The sequence below is a fragment of the Aptenodytes patagonicus genome, chromosome 4 (assembly GCF_965638725.1).
Source record: "Aptenodytes patagonicus chromosome 4, bAptPat1.pri.cur, whole genome shotgun sequence".
In the NCBI taxonomy this organism is placed as follows: domain Eukaryota; kingdom Metazoa; phylum Chordata; class Aves; order Sphenisciformes; family Spheniscidae; genus Aptenodytes; species Aptenodytes patagonicus.
The window spans coordinates 78,113,750-78,139,593 of record NC_134952.1 but is presented as its reverse complement, the minus strand read 5'-3'; the positions used below and the strand labels follow the sequence as shown (position 1 = coordinate 78,139,593).

At 40.5% G+C, this 25,844-nt stretch overlaps 1 protein-coding gene across 1 annotated transcript in view; it reads right to left on the bottom strand.

Annotated features, from left to right (window-relative positions):
• Positions 1-25,501, bottom strand: part of ANKRD50 (ankyrin repeat domain containing 50) — a 43,942-nt gene extending 18,441 nt beyond the window's left edge. The window contains exons 1-2 of the mRNA XM_076337256.1: positions 25,440-25,501; positions 23,007-24,281 (exon numbers count right to left, since the gene is read on the bottom strand). Coding sequence (XP_076193371.1) covers positions 23,007-23,485 — 479 coding nt within the window. The 5' untranslated portion in view covers positions 23,486-24,281; positions 25,440-25,501. The remainder of the gene's footprint in view (positions 1-23,006; positions 24,282-25,439) is intronic.
• Between the last annotated feature and the right edge of the window lie 343 nt (positions 25,502-25,844).

Sequence of the window (25,844 nt, the reverse complement as noted above, 5' to 3'; positions counted from 1 at the left end):
CCATACCTTCACAAATGAAATGCAAATTAATTTAGTAGCAGACCGAGGCATTTAGTAGTGACTTTGATGTATTAGTTTTTATTTATATTGAAGTTGCCAAGTTCCTATTACTGGAAAAGGATTGTCTGCATCCTCAGGATGCCAGCATCTATACCAACACACCTGACTGCACAGCTAAAAATCTCAAATTTGCACGTATTGTTGCCCCCCTTAACGGTACTCCACTCTGCACTTACATGTATCTTTACATAGCTACTACATAACTGTCATGCGTCTACCCAGTATTTCCACGCTACACTACTATTTTTTGGGAAACTTCATAATGATTTAGGCCTGGAAGTTTCACCGACTAAATTACTTTTAAATACATTTGGCAAGTAAACTTTGACTTTATAGTAAAAAGATTCAGAAAATGAAATGAGGTGAGAGAAATACATATCTAAGAGTTTACTCTCTTTTGTAGATTTGTTATCTGCACGTGTCCAGAAGCCATGCATGTCTTAAGTATTTTTTGTTTTACTCAAGACCATAATATTCTTTCTTCATTTGTTTTCCTGAACAAATTCATCTTCAGAAGACTTTGGTCAACACATTATTACTTGCTAAGCATTTAAATTGGCATATAGGCAAATCTTGCCTGTTAATGGAAGAACGCCACCCACTTCAGAAATTATTCGTAAGCACTGTTAGTGGAATGTTTGTTATTTTCTGGTTTTCTGACTGAGAAAAATGCAAAACGGAAACAAAGTGGTGCACCTTTCATGTCCGACAGTAACAGCAGAATCTAGCGGAGCAAACTAGGTGATCACGCTTGGAGAAGTTTCCCCAAAGGTATAAAAAGGAAGTACAAAATACTTGTGTTCTGAAAGTATTCGGTATTAAATGGATTTTAAATCCCTAACACTGCCCCCCCCCTTTTTTTTTTCCCCAGATGCACAAGACTACTGAGAATTCTTGGTACTTCCACAGCTAGTTACTCTTTCAGAAGATGCCTGAAGTACAACTAAAATCACTGTTCACTAAGCTGGGAAGTTAAGCAGCTACCAATTTACAGAACAGGAAATTAAAGTAGCCATAAGGTTAAAATTACTTTCCTAAGTGATGCCAATCCCACAATGAAAGGAGGCAGTTGGAAATGACCACATTTTCTACCCCTTCCCCCACCAGAATGCCGCCTTGCCCCCTCAGCTATTTATGTCAAGGCATTTTCCCTGCAACATTTCTTTTTCTATCAAAACCAATTTTATTTTCACATAGTTCTCTATATGAAATTACTTTTCGAGTATGAATGTTACTACGAGATATGAAGAAATGGTAATGGTATCTTAAATTAAAATCTCACTTAAAATCTGTGTGACCCTAACGAAATGCCTACAAAATCTTAGGCGCATCCAACAACGTTCTTGTGTCAGTATTTACCTGTTGGGAATACCACCAAGAAAAGCTAACTGTCGTGTCTGGGAAAGAGTCCCAAATCATTCTCCTTAATTCCTGCCGTATGTAGCAGTTGGCTGTAGTAGGTCAAATCAAAAGGTTCACCCTGCCTCCAAACAGGGTTGAAAGCAGATGTCTAAGGAATAATGTAAGCACCAGGCAAGCACTAAACCACATTCTCCCAGAACTCTCAGGGACCACCACAAACAGTGCTTCCAGGGACTTTCTGAACCGGAGAGTCAGTCTTTGCCTTTAACATCCCTTAACTGACCACGCTTTCACAGGTTTGTCCAAGTCTTCTGTGAACCGATTTAAGCCTCTGGCATCCACAACATCCCACGGCAAGGCCTTCTGCAGCTTAGATACACACTGCGTGGGAAAAAAAAAATCACTTCCTTTTGTAGTTTTAAATCCAAACCATTTGTTTCATTTGATAACCCTTTTGCTTCTGTGCTGGAATGGACAGTGAGCAATTATGCCATATTCACCTTCTCCATGCCATTTGTAATCTTCTGGCTTTATCACAGCCTCCCCGAGCCATTTCTTTCCAGGCGGAAGAGTCCTAGCATATTGACGGTGCTTCCTAAAAAGCTATTCCACAGAGCCTTGTCTCCCTGTGCTCTGCTTTTACCCACTTCACAATACTTGTATTTCTGAATCTTAACAGAACTTAAATTCCACTAGGAAAAATATACGCACGTATACTTATATATACATGCATATAAGAAATGAGGCACAATGACTTCTCCCAGCTTACAGCAATATTATTAAGAGCGTGGCATCGACAAGACATTGATAAGGCTTTCTCTTAAAGTGCCCTTAGAAGTTGTTTGATAAACTTCTGCTCTTCCTAGACGTTTTCTCTCTCTCGAGTTCAGAGTGGATGCCAAGTAACATAATAGCAAAACTTCAGAGACGGTAAGTGCTGTGCTAATTTGCCAGAAGTCACGTCATGTTTACCTCCATAATATGACTTAGTAATTCCACTCCCCTACAATTTCTTGCTTGCATAGGAAAATTACATGAATCAACACGGAATTAACAATGTCTTACAAGAACTTCCATAAATGGTGATTCATCTACAGATTGTTGTTAACAGATTGCTTAATTTGCAGAGTGCCTCTCAAAAGATTAGAAGTTGATTTTCTTTACCCTCTGAACGGATAACAGCTTTATCTTCAACTTTTATATTCAATACAGATATAAAAGTGGTTATCATTACAGACAATTTCTGATATGGAAATCGTGATTTAAAACAACAAAATTAATTAGTAAAAATACAAAATCTCTAGAGAAAACAGCACAATTAGGTATTTTAAATGATGGAATTCATTTTAATGGCAATGTAATGTAATGACTTATTTATGCAGAGCAAAGATGTTTTACACGCTCTCTAGCAAATAAGGAGTCCTCAGAACAATGAACCATCCCACAGAATTCTTCAGGATTGCTACCGTGTTGACTGAACCCACGCAAACATGATTTTCCACACATGGAAGGAATATATACAGGCTATGCTGAAGTTCTGCTTATGATTATCCTTGAGATTTTTAGATTGGATCCACAAAAATACCAAGACACAACAGAACAAAGTAGAAAGATAGCAGCGTTGTCCACAAAGGCTGAAAAGACAGTCACAGTGGAATGCACATACTTGCTAAAAAAAAAAAAAAAAAAAAAAAGGCGAACACACATGCCAAATAACAACTAATGAGTGGTTCTAGGAGCAAAAGAAGTTATAAATCCTAGTTTCTTATGAATGTGTTCCTCCTATTTGATTGTCTCTGGTGTACAGGAAATTCAGTTATGTCCCCACTTAAATTGTCTGATGCCTGTTACAGCGTGACTGTAGCTTATCCCTAAAAGGGCTCCCTTTTCTCTATCTAGCTGCTAGCATTCACTACTGACAAACACACAGGACAAGCGTATAAAACTCATCTCCTAAGCAAGCCAGAAGCAGCAAGGAGAAAAAAAAAGACACACACCCTCCCCATTTTTCAGACTCCAAGTGCTGCTACTTTTAGCAAAACATGAAATACTTCAAATTTCATGATAGAAATGACTGATTTGGAAATCTGCTCAACTACTACTACTACAGCTCTTACATTTCTTTTTCTACATCAGTATGACAATTCTTTAACAAAATGCCTTTTGCGTCCCCTTCTTGCCAACAGGTTATAGTTTAGCACTTGTATTTCAGTTACAGCCGCTGATGCCAAGAAGAACCATCCCAGAGGTCTGCGTCGGGAATTGACAAACTCTGCTCTTTTCGAAGAAAGTTTGTAAAAAGCAGACAATATCATTGTCCCACACATAGCCTTCCTTGCTTTCTCATCCTGCTTTTTTGCAAATGCTTCTACACCAGATTCCTTGAGCAAATTCACCAGCTATCTGTCATATTCCTAACCCCTGCATATTAAATTAGCCTCTTCCCCCTCCTTCCTTCCTTAGTTATTGAGGGGTTAACTTTTCCTCCTCATTTTAAACTGTTAGATGCCTCCAAACATTTTTATTCAGAGGAAACAATCTCTGTAAGCTACAGCTAGGGAGCCAGCTTCAGGATTAATTCCGAAAGGGGGCACGCACCCTGCGCTCTTGCAAAGGTGGAACGTGAAACTGATTTTGCATCTGCAGACTAAAACCGTAACGTTTTCACCAGTGTTATATGGAACAAAGCCTACTGTCCTCTTCCAAGCTTCGCTGCTACCTTCGCCAAGCCTGCGGAGAGCCTCCGAAACGGTGCAAATGCAATCAGAGTGGTACGGCGCTCCGAACAGCCCAGGGGAGCAGGACCCCACCGCAGCCCGGCAGACCCCCAGCCCAGGGGCGCACACTCTTTTCTACACCAGGCCAACGCTATCGAACAGGTCAGGGATACACTTCGGCCCACACACAAATTGCTTCGGGCTGGCTAGCAAGAAAGGACCCGTATTAGCCCCGAGCACACAAGCAGCACATTTCAACTGCAGCTAATTTATGCTGTGTATATCGTCCCCTACTCCCGCTCTGCCTGCGTAAGTTTTTCTTATGTACCAAGAGAATGGCACTGTGCTGTGTGCTTGTTCTGGTTTGGACCATGTGCAACGTCATCACTCAGTGGCTGGATCCGCTGTTTGGGCTGTATATTTTTTTACTGTTGCATTTTGTCAGGTTGGAAAGAACAATCTCCCATTGGTGGTGCTGCAAGTTCAAAAACACCACTACAGGACACGAGCACAAGAAAAGTAAGGCAAACATCCCAAGTGGATTTTTAAGAACGGTGCTAAGTGCTCCGAGTAATGTTTATTGCTGGCAGGTAAGGTTGCCCTTATGCTCTACTTTAGCTTATCTGTCTCCCCCACTCTGTATTTGGGAGTTCTAAAACGTTAGGAAGCTGGCATTCTCCTGCCTGAGTTCACCAGCACCTCCCTGCTGAGATCCCCGCAGAACATCATCTTTCCTAAAGACCATTTGCATTTCAAAAAGGAAAGCAATATTCATTGTCAGTGAGACAGTTAATACGTGATATTTACAGTTAAGTTAATATTAATGCCACTATTCCGAGTCACAAGAAACGGTAGTGCCAGTAGGCAATCACACAGAATAACAGAAAATAGCCGCAAACTCCGTGAGGATTGTAATTCCTTGGAATTGAAGTAATTCCTTGGAATTGAAGTAATTCCTTGAGGATTGTAAACGCATGCTGAAAAAATGTATTCATCATACCGTGGATGAATAGGTTTGGCGATTACTAGCAACATGGTGGAGCGGATCAACTGATATCAGCAATCGAGGTTACAACGAGTTTTACCTGAATTTATTATTCGATTGGCAAAAGTTTGCCAATAGAACCTCATAAAACATGCACCTTACATGAGAGCGAGAACACAGTGCTGTCCTCTGCATGAGATCCGAATGCCTCGAACAGTTTACAGGAAATTGCTCATTTGCACATTTGATCTAAAGAATTATTGAAGATTGAAGTAATGGAGGAATATGCCTATATATATTGGATGGATATCTTTTTTATATATATATACACACACACATATAAAAAGAGTTTCAGTACCTAGTGTTTAACAAAATAGACAATTCTTCAAACGCTAGTCTCAATCTTCGGAAAAGTAAACAAGCATCTTCCTTCTTATCAGTGGTTTACAACACGATATATCACAGCAGTTTACCATGTAATTTTTAAGACACTTATTTCCATTTATGTTGTATCAGAAAATACAGAAAATGAAGTACAGAGTGAAACTGTAAATAAGCCAACTGTATTTACATCACATTGTAGTAATTTTTGGTCAGCAACATAAGAAGTAGCGGGATTTTTGCCTAAAAATCACACACAGAGACCTAGCAAAAATCCTAACCAGCAAGTGGAAACCTGATGCTGCCTCTGCCAGCTCCGAATCAGGTATAGCAGAAGCTCCATCCTCCCCAGCCCACTGCTGGGGGACACGCAGGGAAGGAGAAGGCTCTCTAGGGCAGTTAAGAGCTGGAGGTGCTGCACGACAGCAAAAGGGGAAGGAATTATGTTATACTGGCATTACAGAAGGGAGCCCAGGCCATTGCAAGATACCTGAGGGCACAAATCTATATGCAACGGGGTTTTTACTACTTCCACTGCTCATGGAATAAACATAAAAGCTTTAAAATGTCTAAGAATAGAAAACAAAACGCAAAACTCCACATTTTTTTAATCATCTGTACTTACAAAATTCTCACAAGTGACAGCAAATACCCCACCTCGCTCTCCACTGCCTCATGAGCTTATAGACACATGTTCATTTGTATATTATAGTAATCCAGGGGCTGGCTGGCAGAATATAATCCGTTAAGGATGTCCCCCCAACAGTTTCCAATTTGCATTTAAAAGAATGAAGCCAGTGAAGATAAAGCTGTTAAAGACTGTTAGAAGCTTCAGCAAAGACAGACGTATGCCAGTAGCTGAATTTTTCCTCTTTCGTTTTCCAAACTGCGCATGGGGCATAGGTCACAATAAAAGAAGAGAAGGTAAATTTCACTTCTAATAAAATTGACAATTCCTGCTGCTCAGTTGATGAAATATTACCCTCTTTCCGAGAAGACTGTCAGCAGCTGTATTCACACCGAAAGAAAAACCAGAGCATCTTTACAAATTACTTGCAGTACTGTTTGTAGATTAGTGAGTTTTACTTTGTCCTATGACAGGCATTTATGTCTTATGGATGACTGACAGTAAACAGTTTATTTACCTGCCTCGTAATGCATTCTGGCTAATGATTAAAAAGGAAATTCTAATGGTCAAGTACAATAGCTGCTTTCTGTATAGCATCACCCCAGTTCTTGGCACTATATACATGCGTAATACAGGCCTTTGCTTCTTACTAATCACCCAGCTGCTCATACTGGCAATAACATCCTGAAAAACATACACACAGGACCCTTAACTAGCCGTGAAAATATTCGAGAAATACAAGGGCTGTGAAGCGTAGAACACTTCTACACTTAAAAAGCTGCGAAATAAGACATATGGCTAAGCATGGCAAAAGTGAACTGACCCAGTTTGATGTGTGCACACCGGTGTACGTACCGACGGATTCGATCAGGTTATTGAGGTACCCGTTCCGTAATTTTTCAACATGATAAAGTGTACTGCAACTGATTATGACTTTCTGACAAAGTGCAATACTGGAATTATACACACTCATGGACTACAGTATAACATAGATTATTGTTTCGAGTAAATTATTTATTTACAGGCTGCACAGAAAGACAAACTGGCTCTAGCAGTTCTACCCAACTACGGTTAGTCTTATGAAGGAAGAGGCAGAAAGAAGAAAAGGAAAAAAAACCCTGAGAATCACCTATTGGGAAAGCTCTAGGTACAGTACATGGATGTGAATGTAGGGTCTGGTCTTTTCAGAAGCGGTGAATTAGAAACAGCAGGCAAGTCTTGTGCAATTCACTACCTGATTTTGCAATGTCTTGTAGCAACCTGGGTTTTACTTGTAATTGTAAAGCAGACTTGCAGTCCCACAAGGAGAGCACAAAAGCTAGCTACAGGACATCAGGCCAGACAACGGCAAGAGTTTATCGTAGAACCAGCGCCATCGGTCATCCATAAACAGCATGCAGGTCCCCTGTGTATTGATTAGACACCTCCTACTGTCTCATACAAATATATAGGTGATTTTTGCCTATAAAGCATTGCCAGTAGATCTACTGGTGGATTTACTCACAATCTCAGAAAATAGAAACCTTAAGAGCAAATATTTTGGTGTAATAGTTGGACTGCCTAGAACAGTTTGCAAACAACTCAGCTATTATAAAGGACAGACAACTGTAGCTGAAAACCATTCACACCTGCTACCATGAGCAGGTTGACTCTATATATTTTTACATGGAATATATTTGCCATATGTGCTAACATATACAATATGTTCTAAACTACTCGGAGTCTGACATACAAAAATCTGCGTCCCTACCAAAGGCAAAGAGGAGGAGAGTACAGGAAACAATGCAGACATTTTCCTGAACGCGTAATATAAAATAGTAATTTATTCTGCTCAAACTCTCCCAGTTGTTTTTAGTGATGGAGAGGTCATCTAGTCCGCTTCCCCGCCTACAGCCAGATCAGCTCTACATCTGTCAGCCCTGAGAGATACTAGTCTAGGCATTCCTAAAGACTTCCAGTGATCAATACTCCGTCTCCCCAAGCAACCTATTCCACTGCTTCAATATTCTCGTAATTGGGAAGTTTTCCCCTTCCCCCCGTGTCTAACCTTAACCTGTTTTCCTGAAATTTAAACCTTGTACTTTTTGCCCTGTTACTTGTGTCCCAGGGATAACACAAGGGCCATTACAAGGAAGCCAGCAGTATCCAAGATTTATAACCATTTCCCTCTACTCAGCCAGCCAGACCATTAAGGAACACACTGAAAAGAGACAGACGCAGGACAGACCTCTATGAAACCCAACATGATGTGCTGTGTCAGTATGAAAATGAACTACTGATAATTACTAAGTACAGTTACTCAACTCTTTTTGCGTGTAGCCAAATACAGATCTACTACCTTGCATGTAGCCTGTTTGCATGAGTCTCATGAAAGCATCAAAGCCTTCCTGGAGTCAAAATTGACATTTATGGTTATCCCTTATCCACAAGTACTATTACTCTGTCTCTTACAAAAAGAGGTTAGATTAGATTTGTGAAAACCAAACCATGCCATACTATGTTAGCTGTTTTTCAACTCTTTGTTATCTTCCAGCTGCTTGCAAATAGTTTGTCTGATTATTTGTTCGGGCATTTTTTATTTTGATTGACATGCTTCTAATTCCTCAACGCTTTTTGTCCCTTTTTAAAGCAAGGCACTAAATATACATCTTTTTCTTTCAAGTCTGAATTTTTGGCCATCCTGATAAAGATAACCTGTCCTTTGAAGATAATCAGTAACAGTCCATAGGCTGAACAGTTCGAAAACATCTCACCTACTCTATGTTGGGTTTTTTTTCTGTCCCAGGCTATGTTCTTCTGTACTCTTACTTCTTTGTTGCTAGTTTTAATTATGTTAGCTGGCTGCAAAATGACTGTTTTAAGAAAGGGCAATATACACAAGCATTGAACATTTCAGCTTTCCCAGTGCTATCAGTTTTTCCTCCCCAGTGAATAGCAGACCAACACTTGGTGGATATTGTCTTCCTTCTGCTAACGTATGTATGGAATAATTTCTTATTACCAAACAAAACGCACCTCGCAGGAAACACGAACAATGCACCTTGAACTTTCAGTTTTGCCCTCATTTTCACATTACTCTTTTACTTTCGTATTCAGTAGTTGATCTACTTTCTTTCTGCAGTCTTCCTTCTAATGTTTAACACATGAATGATGAGGAGCTCAGTTTCACTAAATTGGACATTTAATATACTGCTTTGAGACTTCCGTGTTCTTTCCAGCTAATTCCTTTCTTTCATTATACTTGTCTTCATGAGATCTTACCCACAAATTATCTGAGGTCACTACATCTCCAAGTCCACTGCTTTTAGTTTCTCCTTCTTTATCCTCCTCTTTTAAACATCATGCATTTAAGATAATGTCACAGTCACTATCTCCAAAAGTTGCCTTTCATTTTCTCAGCTAGTTCTTTCCAATCTGATTGAAGCAAATTTGTCTTCCCACTAGCTATTTTCTCCTCTTCGACATTAGAAATATGGTCACTGACAGACTCCTGCTTATATCATGCTTTCCCAGCTGATGTTCATCTCCTATTTGTTTTGTTATTCAAATTTTTCACCTATATAGACATTATCATGCAAATTCTATGCCTTGGATAATTCCATTTGATATCTTAAAGAAGCTTAGCTTACTTGATCTTGCTGGTTTGGTAGAGTAAAACATTTGTATTTTAGGAAAGACATGGATTAGAGGTGTGGGAATCTCTCTTAGTAACTGACAATTACTATACTTTGCCAAAGCAGGTAAACTGTTAGATAGACAGGATGGTCTAATAGGGTAGTTGCTAGGTAGTTTTATTTACAGTCCATAAAGATAACACTTTTACCAACAAACCTTTAAGTAGATATCACACATGTAAAACTATCACCACGTGTAATGTGTACCTTTTATTCACAGATTTTTCAGTGGCTTTAACTTCTTTAGTTTATTCTAGAACCACAAGCAAGCATACGATACACAAAGCAACTCCTAAACAAGCTGCTTTTTGTTTTTTAACATACCAGTTATACAAGTTATCCTGACAGATCTTTTAAAGCATTTAAATCAACCTTGGCTGTGTACTAATATTTCCAGTTCTGCTTGTTTACCCCATACCTTTTTTCCATTAGTATAAAGACACCTAAGGCATTTGATTAATTACCTCACTTATCTTCCTCTTTGTCCGTCCCATGACCCTATATGAACAGCCCTATTTCCTCTCCTTCTCCACCCCCAGTTTTTGAGCCATTGCCTAAGTTGCTGTTATTTATATTTACCCCTGGGATTTGTCATCCGCCAGGTGTTGTTTAAAAGCTCTCTTTTATTAGGGTCAAAAATCACTGCTTTTCTTCGTATTAAGCATCAATTAAATTCTCATTGTTCGTTCCCACAATTCAATCTCTTTATTAAAAAAACAAAAAGAAAAAAAGAAAAAGGTAGGGGGTGTCAAAGAAAGTACACTTTACATCAAATGCATGAGATGCAAGCATCAAATCAGACTCACTGAAAACTATTACTAGTTGAAATGAGAGAATTACCTATACTGCACCTTATTTTCCATACCTGTAAAGTTAGAATACTAACTTACTTTGTAAATATTCAGAAATCTGTGGCTGAAATGCAACATGTAGGAGTGGGGTACCACAATAAGAAAACTAACAAGTTTATATATGCAACAGAATGTATTAAAATTACAAAGTTAGTTTTAAATCATTTATGAAACCAAAGGTACAGCAAAGTAAAATATATAGTCTTTTCAGCTTTCCTTGTTAACTACCTGGTTCCTTAGCCATATAAAAATTAATATTTATTTGTTCAACAAAAATATATCTTCTTCTATGGGCAGTGTTACCTGAACACATTAGTATACAAGTGAATTTAAATTCTTGTAGCTTTACAGGCATTTGAAGTTGTTGGTATTATTCTATGTTTTGGAGATAAACAAAATCCATTTCTTTCTTCCATCTCGATTTATGCAGAGCATAAACACGACTGAAGAAACAGATATTGCTTTCCATGTATACGATTGTATTTGTTGACATGAGAGAAATGCTAGCCACAAAAGAGAAACAAAAAAAACCCAGATAAGAAAGGTGGAAGACTGCACTGAATACATTCAATTGTGTGGCTTTTGTCAGGCTATATTCTAGTTTACTATCCAGCCAGCCCTACGTTCTATTATTCCATGACCGTGTAACAAAAGACAATAGCATAACGCACACGATACAAAAACAGTCACTGTTATTACTGCAGTTCAGTCTGACAATCCTCAAATTAATTAGATTTTTTCCTACGCATTTGATTCCAAAAGAACAAAAAAATACATTACTGATTGGGAAGCACAAAGAAGAGGCGCTGCAGTGGCTATTTCAGCAGTAAGCTGTTTCTTCAAAACAGGGGGTTCTTGAATTGCCTACCTGGAGGCACCAGGATAAACAACATTTTGAAATCCTGATCATTCCCTAATCAAGTTGCTCTATACCTGCCTTTCTCATTTCTTGCACATCATCATAAAGCACCCCACACTCCAACTGTTGAACTGACCGCAGGATTACACTGTCCAACCTCATTTTCAGAAAATCCTCTGCACAAATACCAGATGAAAAGCTGTTAAGATTTTACCTTACTAGTCAAGCACTTAAGACAGCTTTCCTCCTATGTTTGCGTTACCACGTATCTTTTTCCATCTTATTTTCTCAAGTAAAAGGGACGATCCTAACCTTTAATTGCACTTAGTTGAAGAGACAACAGATGGAGCTGCTTTTGTATGTCCCATTCAAAAATTATTCTCCCATGCTCCCCAAAGTAGAATCCACAGCACATGTTCCTCGTGCATCACTCTGGATCCATATTAGTTACCTTGTGGTTTGTCTGGTTTTTTTCTTCCCCCAGCCCCAAGCAGATAAGAGTTTCTCTTAATTTGACTGTAAATCTCCTATTGATCCTTTCTGTGTCTTCTCTGTAATTTACTTTAAAAAACATCGTTAGGTTAGCACCATGTGAACCTGATTCTATTATCTTACAGCAGCAATGCACTTAGCTTTGGGAATGGATTCTATAGCTTTATATTTAGTAAGATCTATTTTTAGACTTAACTACAATAGAACAAGTGACAGAAACTACATTCTCCTCTTCCCCCCCCCCCCAACAATTTATACACAAAATTTTTACTGTGGATGGCAACTTTACCATAATTTAAAATAGAAGGAGGTACTACAGAAAAAAGTATACCTGAAATCATGAAAATCAAACTTAATGTGAATGTGCAGTACCTGCTACGAATCTTCTGGGGAAAAAAAAAAACGTTTTTTCTTCATTTTTTAAGAGAAAGTAAGTGGAACGAAGCTGAAGCAAAGGAAGTGGCAACACTCTCCAATACAAAATAAAGCAACTGAAACCAAATGATGCACACAATTGTCAATGGAATGCAGTAAAAGTTTGGAAAGTTTACTTAAGTGTTTCTAGACTAGTCAAAACTGATGTGTGTACCACATGCGGTACCACTGCCATCACTTACACCAGTGCAGCAACGTAACAGAAGAGTTCATAACATTCTTCTTTCTTAAACTCTTTGTGTTGTTGACGACTTAAGTTTCCATCTGGTAGAGAAGGCAGAGTTGATACTCCTTTGCTAATTTAGGGTAATTTACAATCATATAGGATACGATTGCTCTTATCGCAGATCAGCTGCACTTCACCTACAAATGGAGCTTTTTTCCAATGTCCTGTTGAACTCCATGAAAGCATAGAAAATGGATGGGCACCTTAGTGATTGTATCATGCTCACCATGACTGCAGGAGAGCTAATGTAGTTAAACCAAGGCTTGTTAATTAACTGCTTTAAGATGGAAATCATGTAGTAATCCCGTTCTTAACAGTTTTTCCTCATGAGGTTCATTCATATCTGCCTGTTACTGTAATCTCTATATTGCTGGTATTTTCCTTAACCAACCTAGAGCTTCTGAACAGTTTTCTGTTTCTTCCAGGAAAACTCCATGATTCTTCAAATAACCTTAAATATGATGCTGCCATGCCCACTTCCTCTGTCATCTCCTAAGGTATCACGGATCTTTAGCACGCAAGCTTGCATCTGTGCAGCCAGATGCTCATCTCCCCTTCTCTGCGCACGCACCAGTATTACCAACTCTTAGTAGTACGTGACAAAAAAAAAAAACCAAACAAACCCAAAACAAGGAAAAGACACTGTTGATGGGCCATGGACCGAAAGTCCACTCACATATGATTCTTTATTCCCATTCTTCCTCCCACTCCTGTCAATTTAAACAGCAGCAGCCAAAACTGAGCCAAAAAGTTTGGCCTCCTTCTATCAACAACAAAGACTTTTTGGTCCTTGCTTTGTGTGAAGGTATCTGCAAACATGCAACATAGAGAGGACTTTGACTGCAGTTGTTTTGCCCCTTTCACTCCATCAGCTACATAAATCTCCCTATTTGCCTTCTTTTCTCGATCTCATTTTCAGTTCTTCTTTCATGCTATCCCATCACATTTTGATGTCATCAAGTGCACCAGGAACCTACCCATCTACATTTTTTGCAGCACCTCTGCTGCAATACCTTTGATCACCTATATACAACTCAACCCTTAATTCAACATAATTATTTTCTTAAATTTTTTTATCACACTTGCCTTTTTTCCCCAATTATTTCTTTCTGAGCAGTAATTCTTCAATCATAAAGTGTTTCTGCATTAACTATTCAAAACATTCCTGCTCCTAGACAAAGATAGACGATTTCTCACCATTCCCAGTATATTGTACACATCATCACATGGAAGGAACTGAAACCTCTTCAATGCATTGCTTCACTAACACTTTCAGGAGGCGATATTTCAATACTATCTTTTCCCAGTATATCAGACACACTAAGTCCTTTCTACTTCACAATCCGCCAAATCCTTTTCATTTTTTCATTAAAAAGGAAGAAAAGAAAAGAAACTTAAATCCTTGCACAAGCTATGAACGTGTGCATAGAAAACTGGAGGGAAGGGAAATAATTAACAAGTGAGAATTGCTATGAAGGTCCGTCTAACTAAACAGCTTACAGGAAAACCTGTAAGGTTTAAAACTGAGCCACACAGATTAAAGGCAAAATGTTAATGCCTATAGAAGTAGAAGACAAAAAGGTCTATGTAAGTTGTCATTATTAAAATGCCTTAGGGAAACTTTCTTATGGTAATTTAAACTGAAAAGGTTAAAACCTTAAATGGTATTATGTTCAGTCTGTATGCAGTGCTTCCATACAATGAAAGAAGAACATACAACTTGCTCTTGCAGAAACACTAACTGTTGCGATGTGACCCATCAACTCCACAGATTTAAGGGAAAAGCCTAAAGAGAAACATGCCACAAAGTCCTTAAGCTTCAGGCAACGCTAAACTTTCTAATAGTCTAGAGAGAACCAGAACACAGCGTTTTCTATGAAACCTAGCATCAGTTAAAAGTCTAAAGCATCAGCTACACGTTACAGGTACGTACTAGGAATCAGAAGCTCCATCAGAGTCAAGATGCTCTCACAAGGGCGAGTTTATGAAATACCAATCTACCTTCTGCAACTTCACTTTCACTGAGCTGGAAATACAAGCTGAGTTGGCAGATTCTTTTTAACCTCTTGTGCATGCTCTTACAAAAATAGTTTCTCATCTCACCCACAAATTGGTATGATTTTCAGTTGGTGTCCTGCCTCTATCATTTTTAAGTATAAAATAAATGTTACTGAATAATTAAAATGTAGACAAATGTTGTATTTACTAGAAGTCTCTATAATATACATGACAAATATGTAAATACTTATAAATTAACAGACTCATACCACACAAAAGTGAAAGTCAGCACAGAAACTGTATTCGTAATTACTTGAACTGTTGTAACTTGTAAGCTACATTGAAGACAAGTAGCATTTTACCACACATTTAGCATTAATACACAGTAGTAGTTCACATCTTCACAGTACACCACCTTACTGGAGACAGCATTAAGGTTCAGCGCAATACATTTTTTTTGTACTGTTCCTTAATTCTTTCATACAGACTGTCTTGTTCACCATTTTTCTTCATTAGATCTCAAAAGATCTTTTGATCTTGCAGATATCAGCTTACATGTAGCTGCTTCCCATAAAGAGTTGTAAAAGGCTTTGTGCTGTGAAGTCTGTCTGCTATTTTTAATATTTTATGTCTCTCGCTACATAATCACTAAGTGTAAGCCTCCACAGTATGAAGATCAATCTACTAGGGAGCTGAAGACTGTAAAACTGTCCAGTCTTTCTGATGAAATCCATATGAGTAAACTTTTTTAAATTAAAAAGTACCTCAGCCACTTGATGTGGAACGTACGTATTTTTGACACAAGCTTTCTTCACCAGAAATGAGATACTAAAATCAAATTGTAATTTTTCCATTATGATTGAGTACATAGTACTGGCAGCGATAAAGAGAGGCGTGTGCTCCTTATGTTTTGGCATGGCTATGTTTGACAGTCTTAAGTTTTTCAAAAAGCAGAGAGACTTAAATCCTTTCAAGAATCTAGCCTTAAATCACACAGAATTGAGAGCTTGTCATTCCGACACCCAACTTCTGTGGAATCTCAAACTGAGACTCGAAACGGGCAGAAGACTACGTGGGAGAGACCACCGAGAACCTCCCTTGCTAGAGCACTGCCTGCACTTCTCCTTTGGCTTGCTGTAGGGGCTGAGATCTTGAACAACCCATCGACGCACCACAGGAAGTCTACAAAAAGGTACCCACCACAAAACAACTTGCTTTTAACTGAAAATGGTTATGGCTCCTCCTAAAAGCAGAATTCAATCTCGTACCAGATCAAGCTCCTCTGGGCTAGGATCCAGCTAGCTTCAGCATTCTAGTCAAGCATAAGGGAAAGATGTCAGAATGGACAAAATTCTGGGCAAGTACAGAAGTAGAATGTTGCATATTTACACACCTAAAATGTTGCTAAGAAAAATTCCCTTTAGATACAGAAAACTTTGTTTAGCTAAGGGATTTTTTTAATGTCACATTCTTAGGTGTGACCTCTGAGGAAAGACTAACAAGTTGGAATTATTTAATTTAGAGATGAGATGAAAGAGAATAAAGCAGTATTCAAATACGTAAAAGGCTGTCCCAAAAAGGGAAGAAAGAATCTATTCTCCATGTCCCTGGAGAACTCCGTAAGCAGTAACAAGCTTAGATTATAGCAAGAAAAAAGCCTCAGGTTAGACATATGGAAATTTTTTTTCTGGTGAGAATTGTGAAGCGTAAGAGCAGATGAAGCAAGCATCTCTCAGAAGCAGACTTGGTTTCTTCTGCCTGGGGAAAGAGATGGTGGACTTGATTTTCTGAGGTCCCCTTCCAACCTCCTCTCTTGAGGTCGAAATCAGTCACTTGCACATTTGAACTTTACATGCGGTAAATGAATAAACACACTGGAAGTTTAACGACTTTCTTCTTTAAAGGGTCTTGTAAATTAATTCATTATGCATTCAGATCTTTCTTCACATGAAACAGGATACAGTTAGTCCTTGGCTTTGTTTCTACCATTTATAGCTCTACGAAATTAGAGAGTCTGACAAGATCTATGTTCACACCCTCCTTGTAACCGTTGCAAAGCTACAGCTACCAAGATTGTACTGGAGCTGCAGAAGCAGAGGGAAGGGCTGTGTAGCAGCCCTTTCCAGAAGAAAGGAGATGAAAGAAAAAGACATAGATCACTTCCAGACAGTCTTTGAGACTTGGTTGAGAAGAGTCAAGGCATTTTTCTTTTCTATAAAAAGATTACTACTGAATTACTAATGTCTTATAGCATAAATTGATAGAAATCCCAGCAGTTTTCAAGTTTCCAGTAACCCAAGCTCAGGCATCTATAACTGTCTCCAATGTGCTGCCTCTCAGCGTATCTTTTATTTCAATCCCTCCTAAGCTCATGGAAAAACCAGACTTTCACTAAATGCATTTCATTTAAAAAAAAAAAAGGGCAAGAGAAAAGAGCCCGAATATCACATGCTACCACCTCACCTCCTCCAGAGCAAAATTAATACTGCTTATTTTCACAGCAGTCACAGAACTTTGGGTGCTGCAAACAGCAGCAGAAGCATGTACTGTGGTTAATTCACTAGCAAGGAAAACTCAAAGTTTGTAGGGTAAAGTATCAAAGACTAGCCCCATGAGAGCCAGGATACTCTAATTAATCTCTGGCCTCAGCCATTAAAGTGGATTTGAAACTTTCTGTTAGCTAAAGACAATGCGAAAGTAAACAGTTAAAAGAGGAAAGAAAAAAAAAAAAGGAAAGAACTAAAGAGGAGCTGGCCTTCAACTTTGCAGATTTACTCCAAAAACCACTTAAGTTTCTGTAATTAAGAATAAGCTACTCCAAAACAGTGAAAAGCTCACTAATTAATTGTTCAATAAAGCCTACACAGTCCATGATAATTTTAATTATATTACTGGCTTCAAAGATCTTACAAGGAGTTCTAAAAAGAACAGCTTCTTCACACTTCATCTGTTATCGCATACAACTCAATTTCTAAACCTGTTCCTTCTTCTATGCTAAATAAATGGCAAGAAAAATGGCATTTCAGTACTGCAGATTTAAAGTCCCCGGACAACAGTCACAGAACATTTGCTGAACAACCCTGTGTTTTTCTACATTGTCAGACAAACAATCCAGAACTTGAAACAAAACTTGTTTCCCCTTATCATTTAGATAAGGGTAAAAGCTCTCTCAATCACCTGCAATTTGCAGCTTTCTGACGATACACCACTCTTGAGGGAAACAGGGAAGGAAAAAGAAAAAAAAATAAATTAGTAGCATGGAAAACCAACACAGGTGAAGGGGGGGGGGGGGGGGAGAAAACACTTGTTAGCATTGATTGACAATCCTATTTTTTTTTTTACTCTGAATTCTTCTGTTTATGAGATTTCCATCATACTGCCAAGCATGAAACACCAGAGGCTCAATCCTTTGGAGTTCTCCTCCAAACAGGTAAAAGTAACTTTACATAGATAACAGCTATTGGCACAAGATTTGTTGTACTTTAATGCTGTCCAAACAAATGACTCATACAAGAGAGCTTTCAATTTTAATCAACATAAACCCCTGCTTCAAACCTGCAGTCAGCATAAGACCTTACGTGACCTCTCACACTTTTTACAATCGAGTCTACAGGTATTTGCATATTCTAGAGAACTATATAACTGCTTTACTTTTTGTATCACTTAACATTATTGGTCACGTTCCATCACAATGCAAATCTGTTGTGCATGCAAATACAGAGGAACGAATACCACAGCTACTTAGTACAGCTTCACAGAGCACTAGGGCGTGAACTGCAACATCCAACAATTCTTTATTGCCATTATTTTAAAGTTTTGGTGTGGGTGCCTCTTGCCACCTGTCCAGCTTGGTTAACTCTGGGGTTTCCCTTTTCAAATATGAGCAGCAGAGATCAGGAGTTAGAAATAGAAGAAAAGCTGTGCTTGTCTGGGAACCTGAAAAAGGAACCATGACACTGAATTTAGCACCAGCATGCACAGAAAAAGAAATAAATCTGGAGTCCTTTCTGAAAAAAGGGTACTTAAGTTCTGGGGCATAGTTTCCACTATATTCTTTTTTGGTAAAGAAGATGTAACATCAGCTTGAGAAAACTTCTATGATGTTCTTATACAATCACAAATTTGTTCAGCAGTTTTGGTTTTTTTTTCTTTTAAATTGTTCTTTTCTTGGGTCCCTACTGATCAGGGACAGCTATTTGCATGGGAATGCAATTCCAGCAATGCAAGTAAGTGGAAATCTGAATTCATAGCTTCATTTTTCACCCAATAAAAATCTCTTTGATCAGATCATCTTACGTTAAAGTAATTGTATTAGAAACACTTAACTTTCAGGACACGTCACAAGTAAAAAACACTTGAACATCATTGACCCAAATTCAATATGTGAGAAATCAGTATGTGAAAAGTCTCACAAGATTTGAAGTTTCTTGAAAAGACATGCAGGAGACAGCAAGAAACTTCATCTGTGAATGACAGCAAAGCAGCTCCATCTGCACCAACGTGCTAGCAGATGTGGAAATTCACCATTTTTGGGGGATTTATTAATTTTGGCAATTTATCAATTTCAGCAATTTACCCAAGCAAAATTCAAATTTTGCTTTAAGTTTGTACTAGACCAACGCACACTAAAATGGAGTTTACCGCAAGCTTAAAACCATTATGTTATTTAACAGACATGTTCTATCTCTAAATTCTCTGGAACTGACTCGGGAGCTCTGGTCGTGGTTGCCTTTCAAACTCAGAGCAATGGCTGCAAAAGAAATTCAACTCTGCAGGGTAAACTAGGTCAACACTTCCAGTAACGTTCGCTTTCTGGGCTGTGAAGTAACCAAGCTCTGCCTTCCACCGCTAATCCTAACTGTAGCACAGCACGTGGGAATTATGTGCCTTCCCCTACTGTCTGAAGGTGTTTAATGTCATCTCCTTTGTCTGAAAAACGTAAACCAGGATCATAAGGGTGAATGTCTTTTTTCAGGCTAGTTCGCACAAATTTTAGTATTACCCATGGTTTATATCAGAGTTCCTCTATGTCCTCATGGCCTTGGGTAACTGATAGCTGCCGGTATTCCTACCAATCGCTGGAAGTATAAACTTGCTGCAGCAAACCCAAAACCAACCCCCATTCACAACCCTAGAGATAGTATTGCAAAATCTGGGTTATTCTGATTTTGACTTTTCTATTTAAATAGGGAAGAATAGCCTAACAGACCTTTTCAATTAGATTCTTTCAGTTTAACACATCATTTCTTCTTACTTTCGGAGTCCGTAACACTCTTTGCCATTTCCTTTTTACTTTCTGCTTCACTTTCACCTAAAATTTGGATGTGAGGTTTCAGCATTCTCCCTTACGTTTAAGACTGCTTTCTGCTCCAGTACTGCACGCGTGAGAAAAGTGCCTCAGAAGCAGTGCTGTAAGTAGCAGTTCTTTCTCTCAGCTGTCAGTGCAGCAACAAATGCTCGTTAAATACATTTGTATAGATCAGCCCTTCCAGCTCTTCAAATCTGCAAGATCTGCCCCTGAAAGAATTTTTAGGGCACGTTAAGATTATAAATACATGAGAAATTTTTAAGAGAAGACATTCAAACAGGAGGAGAAAAGTCTTAACTCTCCGGGTCATCACTTGCACATGTATCACTGCGACCATCAGGGTTGCTGAAAACCTATTTAAAAAAAACATCCGTCAGAAAAAGATTCACTATTTTAAGTAATGAGCTTTATCTCGTTTATAAACTGGCGTGTTACGAGGCATTAGGAAGTTTTTCTTTCTTACTATTTCTAGGACAATTAGCACAAAAATAGAATGGTGCAATCTTGTTTAGCACTTATGAAGAGAAGTCTTTCCATTTTAGGCCACGAATACATAGCTGGGTCTGGAGCAGCTGTGCAAAGCAGAGCAAAAATTTGACAATGTCTTTAAAGAAAGATCTTTCCCCTCTTCTACCGAATAAAGAAAATTAAAATAAGGTAAAAATCAATGGGGCACCGAGACGAGGGCTTTATGCTGTTTCACAATGCGACAGGCAATCAACTGACTGTTGAGTCTTCCTAGAACTCTTTTCACATTACAACTTTCACTTAACAGAAAGCATGTATCAACACACCAGACCAGAATACCGAAGTGCTCAGTGATAAGTCTTAGAAACCATGAAAAATACTAACATTTTTGTTAAACATTTCTTGCTTGCTTTATATATTAACAAAAGTTCAATTAACAAGTGAGCGAGGTATTTGATGATGGGAAGGGGGTTGCCAAGTTCCTCTTGTTTGTGGACAGTGATTGTATCATACAGGCAGCAGAACAAGCTCGCAGCGCTGCTGTCAACAGCCATCTCCTGGTCCCCTGCCACAGTGCTGAAAACTTATATTCCCAGTACAGCACCCTGTCTCTAACACCTCATCTCCCTTAGATCTGAAATGTGAGAATGAAGACTATCTACCACAGCTGCTTTTGAGAGCAGGGGATCAGGGTAGGTGGGCAGCAAGGGAATACATGAAGGGCCAAAAAAAAAAAAAAAATCTCCTTGACTGAAGCTGTTGTACTACAACGTAAGTATTTTTAGCGTTAATAATAAGAGTTCACAATCACTGCTGCAAAATTTGAGAGGGGAAAGACTAGTACCACATATACTGGTATCATTAAACCCTGTGTTCATAAAAAGCAGTCTTATCTAAAAAGCCGAGTCTGACTCACAAGTATCTTTTGTATTTCCATATTGCGTTTTTGTCTAAAGACATTTACCTAACTCCTGTTCTTTGGAATACGGCAATCATGTCTCGAACAGAGGAAGAATTCCAGCTCTTAGAGAGAACTTGCCTGTACTAAATTACTAAGATTTCCTTGTAGTAGACTTTTAAACATAAACGGGCTCTTACTCACCAGATTAATCCAGTTCCATAATTTTAAAAGACTGCCTAAAGCTAGATGGCCAGTCTGCTATGCCATTTATAGACATGTAATTTCACCCAGTTTTTAGTCATTAGAAATTGAGAGGGCTTAATACATCTGAAATTAGGACCTTAATAGCTGCTAGAAGTTACATCTTCACTTAGCAACAAACAAAAAAAATCCAGAATTAGTCTTGGTTTAGACTATTTAAGACACTACACTGAGAACAATGTAGACATGCATCCTGTTTATTCAGCGGGCAAGGACATAACAGCCATGAGAACTGGAAGGCTCTTTTACACCACCATGACAATATAAGCAAGCACTACAGTTCAACCTCAGTACTTGTTTACCCAGTCTTAGTAGCCAGGGGGGGAGAAGAGAGAGGAATTTTTTTTTTTTATACTGCAAACATCATCCACTAAACTCTTAAGTACCACAAAAAGTTACATCACTGCACAATACTAAAGAACTTCAGTTTAACTAATATTCCAGGAAAGTTTTACACCGGCAACACAATCAATCGATGCTCTGTTGCTAGAGACAAGCCTCATCCTTTCTGAATTTTCCTTCATTGTGACCCAAAGGAATAAAGACCAACAAACACGTGCTTGTGAAGGCTGTGCTCAAGACAGCACATTGTTTTAAGTGATCTATGGATATACACTCACACATACACATTAGTATCCTTACAGAAACAAAATTCTCAGTGACATACTGAAGAGACTTCGGTTTGTTAGGGAACACTAGGTAAAAAAATAAATATTTTCATTCAGCTTAGATAGCTGACAAACCTTCTAAGGGGCAGGGCAAGCCCTCATGATGTTTCTGATCCACTCAACACTTTGGCGTACTTATAAATAAGTAGCAATAAAGATTTGACATAATCTGTGCATATTGTGAGAAGTAACATAAGGAGTTAATTGACATTTTCCTACCACATATTTTTAGACAAACATAAAACCGATGTGCTGGATCAGACCCAGAGATCCATCAGTCCAGCTTCCTCTTAGACAGAGCACGATATTGGAAGCTTTTGTGAGGGTCCTATAAGGTCTGTTTCAGGTCTACAAAGGGCAACTGCCCTACGTTTATGGCACATGAAGGCCACTGACTAGATGTCTTCCACTCTGAAGTCAATTACTTTAAAGTCTTTCCAAAACATTGGTTACAACTGAGAGTATCAATATACAAATGTAAATAAACTCACTATTAATAATAAATTTTGTTTAAAAAGTAAATATTTATTTGTGTCAGCTATAAGGACAAACTTAAGACTTTTTTTCCATGGTAGGTCTGCAAGCTCTGACAGAGGTAACAAGCCATGAAACTAACATGTTTTAAACTGTCTGCATCGTACACTCTTTGGAAGGAAGACCTAAACAGAAGCCAGCATTTTTTTTTTTTATTTGGGTTTTATTTTCAATAGGGTTTTTTTAATTTGTTTTTACCTTTTAAATGCTTCAGCAGGGTTCCTCTCACATTCCCCGGGTTGCAAGAGACTTTGAATAGCAGGATCTCTTAGTTTGTCCTCATATCCCTGGATCAGTCCGCTGCGGCAGATTTGTGTAACTAAACCTCTAATAAACCCTCCAACACACAGTGTGTCAGAGTCTTGGGCCCTGCAGAAATGGAAGGCTAGAGCCTGACGATGTAAGCCTCTTTGTAGGTTTGCAGGTGAGCTTGGCCACAGTAACTCAGTACAGAGGGCTGTCTTCCCACTACCGGGCCCTCCTACCAACAATACACCCCAGGCAGCTCCTTTCCCAGAGACACCACCGGTATTATTCCCAGAATTCGCTACAAGAGATGGTTTGTTGGCAGCACTACTGCTGCAGTTAGCTTTCTCCTGGAGGCAGTGCTGAAGCTTGTGGAAAACCCACTCCCTACAGTAAAACGGCTTTCCCTGCAGCAAGCTGGTTTGAGCCATTTTATAAAGCTTCTTCTCTTGGATTTGTCATAAGCAGCAGTACACCTTCAACATCTCAGAGCAGGGAGATACGCATTCATCTTGCGCAGAAAAAAATCTTCTGCGCAGAACTTGACAGAGGTTAAGGTAGTCAGGTAACCTTCCTTGTAAAACTGAACAGCCTCTTCTCAGGAAGGGTGTCACTCTGTATGCTTTATTATGATTAGCGTAACACAATCACAGTTCAGCTGACATCATGAAGCGGTGTCTGATACCAGTGCTCAACAATACTTCTCATATGGCTCAAAAGTTCATACAGCTCCATGGCTGCATCTGTAGTTTATGCAGTTGTGTGTGTTCCCAGCGTACAGGGGAGACAATACATCTGGAAAAACTGAGGGAAAGCCAACTGAGCCAGTGTATACTAAATGCCTTTCAATTACAGGCATTAATCTCTCTGGATATACATCCAGAAAAAGCTGTCCATAATAAAATGTTCCTTCTGGGAATTTTAGAGAGAAAGTGATTTTTCTTCAGTGTACTATATACATACCACAAACGTGGATGTACCACTCGCTAAGAAACGATCAGTTTGGACAGCGAGCTTTGCAGGCTTCATACATCTGGGCGAGTGTCTGAGAAGTGCTTCAGATTATGCTTTCTTATGCAGCACAGACGACAGAATAAAAAATGTTTACAGCTTCTTATTTCAATACATTCGTAAGCGTCTTCTTCAGGTACTTGGATTCTTACTGAACCTGTTCTCAGGTATCTTAATCGCAAGATGTCAGAAGAGACAACATCTTCCCCTAGAGCTCTGAAATAAAGAAGACAGCACTTTTAACCCTACATGCAAGTTGTAATTCAGTCAGTTGCAAACGCAGACAACAAAGAGTAAAGTCAAGGGCTCCTATTCTTTATTTTTGCTTATACCATTAAATCAAATTCATCTAAAAAGCTGTTGTAAGCAATTTTGTTGTTATGAGGTACGATTAGCCACGTATAAAAAAAAAATAACAAAAAACAATAAACAGATATGACAGTGGCCTCAAAACCACAGGAGCAATGAGCCTTGCATCTTCTCCCGAGGAGAACGGAATATACCCCTTCATCTTGCAAACACTCTTCCTAACAAGGCTGCATCGCCGAATTCTCTCTTCACCCGATTTTTCTACTGCCGGCTACGGGTTTTTTTTGAAGTTCAATTTACACGGGAGGGCTGCCGACGGCTCTTCGCACACTTCTTTGTTCACGACTCGCCGGCAGCAGGGCGCCCGGCAGGCTCCAGGGTCACGGTTTAACACCCCCCACCGCCGACACCTCACGCCTCCCCGCTGCCCTTGTCACCGCTCCCGTTCCCCGCGGCCGAGCTCCGTCCCCACCGGGGACACCCACCCCGCCGACCAAACCCCTTTATCCCGGGCTGGGCTTTAACCCCACGCTCCCGTTTCTTTCAGCCGAGGCAGGGAGACACACGCACGGCTCAAAAGTCACTTCGGCAGCGCCCCGGCAGCCCGGTCATCTCCCTCTGAGAAAACCCCCAAGTCAAGCGAGCAGCTGGGAAGCGCCCCCCGCCCCTCCCCGCCCGCCCTTCATCTGCTTCTCATACCCCCGGCGCGGAGCACACACGCCCTGTCCCCCGCTCCCCTCCCCCAGCGCACGCACACACCCGGCTCCGCACAAAGATCCCGGGCACCGCACCCCCACCCCGGCCGGCCCCCGCCGCGGCACCCCGCTGCCAGCCCGGCGGCGAGACAACACCCCCCCCCCCCCCCCCGCAACCCCGCGCACCGGTGTCAGTCCCCTGCCCGCCTCAGGCGGCAGGTACAGCCCGCCCCGCCCGCCGAGCAACGGCGGCCCCGCCGCCAACCGCTGCCCCGCCAGGGACGAACCGCCGCCCCGCCAGGGACGAGCCGCCGCCGCCGCCGCCTCCCCCGCGGCCGGGCGAGGGGCCTCCCCACCGCTGCTCGCTCACCTCCGCCGTCGCCCCAGCGGCGGCTGCTGCTGCTCCTCCAGACTCCCTCTCCCCGCGGCGGCGCGCCCCTCCTCTTCCTCCGGGCCCCTGGGCTCCCGCCCCCCGGCCGCCGCCGTGCCCGGTCCGCGGCCGCCTCAGCCCGTTTGGTACTCTCCTCGGCGCCTCCTTGACCCCCCTCCGCCCGGCCCCGCCCCGCCGCCCGCGGCCACGCCCCGCCACGCCCCCCCTCCGGCGCCCGCCCCGCCCCCTTCCTCTCCAGCGCGTGCGGCGGCGGGGGCGGGGGCAGATGCCGCCCGACATCTGGGGCGAAATAGTCCTAGGCGGAGGGAGACGGGCGGCGCGCCCCGCCGCCGCGCGCCGGCCCCTTCACCGCCCCTCCCGCCGCCCCGGGCTTTGTCCCGGCCT